A 6,330-nucleotide genomic window follows, 5' to 3' on the forward strand; every position below is an offset into this window, starting at 1 on the left:
AGCACTTGCTGGTCAGTAGCACGAGAATAATGGGGACCAGCTTCCTGGGAAACCCTGGGCAAGTCTTAACTAGGCCTCAGTTTCCAGATCTGCGAAATGGGAGCAGGTGGCTGGGTTGATGATCTCAAAATCTGCCCAACGCTGACCTGACTCGATGCTTAGCAAAGAGGCGTCTGGGTAACTTAACCCACTGCCATCAAGTTAGTTCCAACTTGTGGTCACCCGGCATAGGACTTCCAAGGCTGTAAATCTTCATGGGAGCAGACAGCCTCCTCTTTCTCCTTCAGAGTCACTGCTGGATTTGAACGACTGACCTTGTGGTAAGCAGTCTAACAGCTACCCAGCAGCACCCCCCAGGCTCCCGTTTCTGGGCAGCAGAAACACTGAATGAGCGTGGCTGCTAGCTGATCTGTTGGGCGCCTCGGAAGAAAGGCTTGGCAAACAATTCAGTGAAGCACAGTCCCTCCATTGACACACCGGCTCGCCCTGAGTCACAACTGACTTGACGTCTTCCAAGTGTTTCTGAAACAACTTTGAGACGTACTTAGCATGCCATGCATCGAGCCCACTTGCACCTTCCTTCCCTTTGCTGTGCCACGGCCTCCACCCCCGCCTGCGATCAGCAGTCAGTCACCTGTGATCTAACTTACTCTCCACATGCACCAGCTGAACAGAGGCGCCCTGGTGTAGAGGGCTAGGATGCACTGAGCTGCTAACCGCAAGATCGGCAGCTCAAAGCCACCAGCCGCTCCTCAGCAGAAATGTGGGGCTTTCGACTCCCAGAAAAGAGTTCCAGTCTCGGAAACTCACAGAGACAGTTCTACCCTGTCCTGTAGGGTCGCTGTGGGTGGGCGTCCACTTGATGGTGGTGTTTGGTATTTTGGTTTGGGCTGGTTGAACAGATCAATTCGGCTGCAATCTTGCCTCATCTAGACCTGTCACAGAAGAGCGTGACAGGTGGCAATACTGACACTGCAAGCTGGGATTTGACAGTACTGACAGCTCCCTGGGATTTGATGCAAGTCCTTGCTCTTCTTTGGGCCTCAGTTTCCACCCCATCCCACCCCACCCCTGGCATTGAGTGGCATTAGATGAGGCTCCCTAAAGACTCTCCCTGACCATGTCCTGTGAGTGAAAGTCCCCTGCCAGGACCTGGTCCTCACGGAGCGGGAAGCCTTTCCCTGACCTCCGTGCACTGTGCTCTGCAGTGTGCAGGACACGTCAGCCTCCACTCCCTCGCCCCATGCTAGGAAGCAGGAGGGACAGGCTTGGTCACCCAGGGGTGCTGAGGCTCGGGGTCTCTGGAGCAGGGAGGCCCACCAGTGCCCCAGCCCAGCACGGCTTCTCCTGAAGAAGGCCCCACAGTGTCGGGGGTGCCTCACAGATGCCTCTCTGGGCGCAGCCCCACCCTGCCCAGCCCCCATCACTCCCCAAACTCAGCCACTTCAGCCCCCACGAGACCGTTTTCCTCCACCATAAGAGGGGAGACCACCAGTGCCTTATAGGGGCACCGCAGGACCCCTCAGGGTCCAATGTGGGAAGCTTAGTCTGTGGGGCTCCTGGGCTCAGGAGTCTCTGGGCACCCCTCACAGAGTTGCCTTCAGAGGGGCCACAGCACGAGGAATGGCCTTGGTGTGGGGATCAGAGGACCTTCCCGCGGGAGCCTGGGAGCCACACGACTGTGCAGCTCCTGCCTGGCTTGTGGCCTCTTCTGGGCCGGAGACTGCTGCTCTCTGTACGGAGATGAAGGGCCATCTCAAGTCTCCGCCTCGCCAGGTGGCAGGAGGTCCATGTGTGGGCCCAGAGCTGGCAGGGCAGCGGGGGAGGATGGTGTGTGTGTGTGTGTGTACACCTGTGCTCCACGCAGTTTCCAAAAGCTGGGTTTTTCAGATGTTAGTTCACCTGGCCTTTCTTCCAAGAACCCTCTGTGTGGACTCAGCAGTTGAGCCTCGAATATGGGCGTCCCCCGAGACTCCTCCCCGTTGTCCAGGCAGGGAAGGTAGGGGCCAGGGCTCTGCCACCAGCCCTTCGACCTTGCTTTTTTTACTGGTTCAGTTTGGCTCTGACTTGCAGTCAGAAAGCATCCCCTACTCACTGTAGAAAAGCTAGAAGAAATGGAGAAAACCAAACTGACCCATTGTGCCCCCACCTGGCCCTGTGGCCCCAGCCCGGACCTGCCCGGCCACATCTTGGTGGCCCCACCCTGGCCAGGGAGCTTAGGGTACGCCTCCAAACACTGAGGAAAGTTCCAGGGGTAGCAGGCTCCGCAGAGCCAGGGCACTGGAGCGAGGCTGGTTCCACATGGCCCCGGGGGCTTCTGCACCTACACCCACCCATTCTGCAGGCAGAGGCCAGTCTGTGTGTCCAAATGTGTGCAGAGACCTGCCAGGCAGCTCACACTGAGAGGCAAGGAAGCCCCGGCTCGGGGTCCTCCAGCCTCTTTCTGGCCATGTGACCTCATCAAGCACTTCCCACCCCTGGCCTTTTCCTCCCCACTAGGAAGCTGGGCACGATGGACCCCCTCCCCGGGAACTGTGGTCACCCCCAGGCCAGGCCCCATGCAGGATGAAGGGCCACAGAGAAGCAGAGGATAGCTCTCCCCCTGGATTGGGTAGAAAGACCAGCAGGCAGCCCCCCAGAAGGTTGGAGGGGGTTCCAGGAGCAGTAGAGAGCGGGAAGCGGAAGGCCCTGGCAGGAAGGTGTGAAGTTGTCTGGGGAGTGACTACCTCTATGCCAGGGCAGGTACTAGGCAAGGGCCCGATGTCCATTCGGACCCTGGGCTTCCAGGCGTCCTGCCCTGCTGAGTTCGCACCTGCCTCCCCGCGTGACCTTAGGGAGCCTCGGCTCTCTGGCCTTAGGCTGGGATTTGTACTGATTCATTCAGGCTTCATGGGAAAATCTCCTCAATGAATGATGTCACACCCAGAGACTCGGGGGCCCTGCCCATGCCTGCTGAGTGGGGAAGAATTGAGAAGTGCCATGGGCAAGGCCTGGGTACACAGGTACATTCCACCCCAGCTGGCACTTGGCCCTCCCCGAGAGATAGCTGAATTCCCTGGGAGCCCCACACAAGGGGCACAGCACAGGACTGCTGCAGGGTAACAAGTTACAGAGGGGAAACTGAGGCCCAATCTCCCAGTCTTGCCGATGCCGCCTAACTGAGGCCACATCCCAGTCTGGAGTGCAGAGGCCCTGCTGCGTGGAGGGGCAAGGACTCCCAACACGTGGCAAGCTGTGCCCCAGGAAGAAAGTTGTCCTGTGCTGTGCTGAGCCCCACTTCTCCCTCTCTGGGCCTCAGTACCCAGTCTGCCAGCTGTCCCATGTGCTGAGGACCCCAGTGTGGGAGCGGGGGCCCCTGGCTGCCTTATTCCCACCATGGGGCGAGGATGGCCTCAACCCTCCCTCCTGACCCCCAGCAAAAGGAGAAGCAAACACAGAGGCCCCCTCCCCTAGCTAGCTAGACCTGTTTGACTCGACCACTCAACGAGTCTCTCCTACCTGAGTGCCCCCGGAGCTGCCCCCAGCCCTCAGAGGGTACAGCGGTGGTGTCTGCTTCTACCCCGGGATGGGGTGTGGCTCTTTGGAGGAAGAGCCAGGAGGAGCTCCAAACCCTGCGGCTCAGGCCCAGAGAGGCTGCCTGACAAGCCCCCGTCAGGCCTTCTCCACGAATCCAGTGCAGTGCACTTTCCCGGGAGAGGCCGGCCAGGGGGCTGGGGCTAAGGCAATGGGAAGGTGCCACATCTTTGCCCTTGGTGCGTGGTGGGTAGCTGGGCCCTTCAGCGGATCATCTCAGTGTCCTGATCGCCGCCAAAGGTAGAAGTGGTCCCATTCTCCAGACAAGGAAACTGAGGCCCAGTGGATGGATGGACTTGCCCAGCCCCAGGGCCTGGCCCAAGACCCACTGGTGTGATTGAGGCTGATTTTGCCTGATTTGCCTGCCTTCCAGGTCTCATGTTTCTCCTCTCTCTCTCTCTCTCTCTCTCTTTCCCTCTCTCTCTCTCATTCCCCAGGGTCAACAGCTCCACCACTTTGGTTCCCCTGCGTCAGGGACCAGGGATAAGGCTGGCTTCAGGCCCCAGCAGTACCACCCTGCAGCTGACAATGCCCAGAGCTCCCCCAGGAGAGCAGGCCCCCACCAATGGCAAGCCAAGAGGAGCCCAGGACCCCGCACCCTGCCGGATCCCGGGAACCCAAGACCGACGCGGAATCCTGGCCCGCTGGCCGATGGCAGGGCCACCAAGGAACATTCAAGTCCCTTTGGAATTCCCTACTCCAAATTGTCCCAATCCAAGCACCTCAAAGCCAGGACGGGAGGTGGTCAGTGGGCTGCATCTGACTCCAAACGGAGGACCCAGGACCCCAGGGACCCCACGGACCCCTAGCTGCCGCCCCCAGCCAGACCCATGCCTTCTGCACCCTGGTCTCCATCCAGCTTTGGGTGATACAGTGTTTGCAGAGCCATGGTGCAGGGCCTTGTGACCTACCAGCCACAAGGACCCACCCAGGCGTGCCCAGCTGCAAGGGTGGGTGGCCTCCACGGACACTTGCCTGGTCTGTGCACCAGTACCAGGTGGCCATGATGGTCAGGCCGAAGGTCATCCCGGTCCACGGGAGGTCGGCCGTGGCGGGGTCTCGGAACATGTGCATGGCGTCCAAGCGTGGCAGGTGGCAGGTCGTGTTGGGGATGGTCTTGGCTGGGATGGCCTGAGCGTAGGCCGCTTCCAGTTGGTCATACCCGCCGATCTGGTTGAAGGCTAGAAGGGTTGGGTGGCAAAGTGGACAGCTTGGGGTCGGGGGGGCCCTGCCTCCTCAGGCTGTCCCCCACTGCCCTGCGCTCACAGGGAGCTTCCTGAGGCAGCAAACTTGAATTTCCCCCTTCACCTCCATCTTCCCCAGTTGAATTTAATGACTATTTTATTTGTATTTAAATAAGACTATTAAATGAGCATTTTGCACATGGCACCCCAGGGTTCTGGTGCCTGTAAGAATCAGCCTCAGGGCAGGGTTTGAACTGTCAGTTTGAGGAAGCAAAAGGGTTTTTCCTTGGCATTCAAGGACCTCCCTGGGGAATATCAAGTGTTAAAGTCCAGGGGCTTCTGGTGGGGCGTCACTCCGACTGAGTGGCTCAGGACAGGGAAGCAGGTTATTCCCCAGAGGGGATGCAGCCAATGGGTAGCAAGGTACTGCTCATACCAGAGGTCTTTCCTGCGACTCTAACCACCTCTGTCTCTGCCTCCTCGCACCCTGCATTGCCAAGACTGGCACATCTGTGTGTGTGTGTGTGTGTGTGTGTGTGTGTGTGTGTGTGTGTGTGTCTGCCCCTCCCACCCTGCATTGCTAAGACTGACACATCTGTGGGGTGTGTGTGCATGTGTGTGTCTGTCCCTCCCATGCCCTCTGACAAAGGGCCCCTTGGTCTCAGAAGAGACCAGTGCATGAAGCCTGGACATGGAAAGCCCTGGCCCAGTCCCAAGAGCAGGAAGCCTAGTGCCCCGTAGAGTCTAGGGAGGGCCAGGGTCAGGGTCAGACCAACGGGTGTGGGGAGGCCGAGAGCAGCCCTGCAGCTTCTCGGGGTGAAAGCCCTTCCATGCCCGTGCACAGGTGCTCTGCGGGCCCAGAAACTGCTAAACGGCAGTGGGCTCCCCTCCCCATCCCAGGCATCGCCCTGTTCTGACCCATATGCGCGTCCTGTGGTGGCAGCCCTCGGCTGCCTTCTGCCCCCAGCCTGGTGTCAGCAGCTTGTCTGCGCTCTCATCTCTTCTCTCCACCCTTCCCTTTGTCTAGCCAGGCTCGCCTGGCTTCCTGGAAGTCTGGACATGACTGAGACAATTGGTGGGGACACCCAGGCAGCCGTGTGAGCTTCTCATTGTCTGTCTCTGCGCCTGCCCTCGGCCCCACCTCATTGTCAAGCCTGAGCCGTGGGTGGGTCCGGCCAGCCTTGTGTTCCTGCGTCAGCATGGGTGCCAGGCCCAGTCTGCCCAACGTTGGTGACAGAAAAGCAGCTGGGCCACCAAGGCAGGAGGGAGGCTGGCAGCCTCCAGCCCTCGGGAGCCCATTCCAGGAGCAGCAGGCTGCCGTGAGTGCCTACCAGCTCAGCGGCCTGACTCCTTAGCCCATGATGAACTCTGACTCCGGGGCCCTCAGTGTGGGCCCTGCAGGGTGTTGCCCCAAGCCCCAGCCCTTCACCTTCGACCCTCTTACCTTTGACCGTAAGGATGATGGCCCCGATCACCATAATGAACGTCTGCAGGGCGTCTGTGTAAATCACTGCGGCCAGGCCCCCTATAGGACACACAGGAGATGGAGGGGCAGTGTCCTCAATGAGGGGCG

General features: G+C 59.6%; 2 protein-coding genes across 5 annotated transcripts in view; one reads left to right on the forward strand and one right to left on the reverse strand.

The window, feature by feature from the left end:
- Positions 1-5,097, forward strand: part of FAM83G (family with sequence similarity 83 member G) — a 27,955-nt gene extending 22,858 nt beyond the window's left edge. The window contains exon 5 of the mRNA XM_030886493.2: positions 4,011-5,097. Coding sequence (XP_030742353.1) covers positions 4,011-4,382 — 372 coding nt within the window. The 3' untranslated portion in view covers positions 4,383-5,097. The remainder of the gene's footprint in view (positions 1-4,010) is intronic.
- SLC5A10 (solute carrier family 5 member 10) overlaps positions 1-6,330 on the reverse strand; it is a 62,016-nt gene that overhangs the window by 37,819 nt on the left and 17,867 nt on the right. For all 4 annotated transcript variants that reach the window (XM_045293331.1, XM_013007323.3, XM_004712970.2 and 1 more), the window contains exons 7-8: positions 6,202-6,282; positions 4,549-4,754 (exon numbers count right to left, since the gene is read on the reverse strand). In XM_045293331.1, the coding sequence (XP_045149266.1) occupies positions 4,549-4,754; positions 6,202-6,282 (287 nt within the window). The remainder of the gene's footprint in view (positions 1-4,548; positions 4,755-6,201; positions 6,283-6,330) is intronic.

Source organism: Echinops telfairi, unplaced genomic scaffold (assembly GCF_000313985.2).
Source record: "Echinops telfairi isolate 266 unplaced genomic scaffold, ASM31398v2 ScPeMD7_2010;HRSCAF=2546, whole genome shotgun sequence".
NCBI lineage: Eukaryota > Metazoa > Chordata > Mammalia > Afrosoricida > Tenrecidae > Echinops > Echinops telfairi.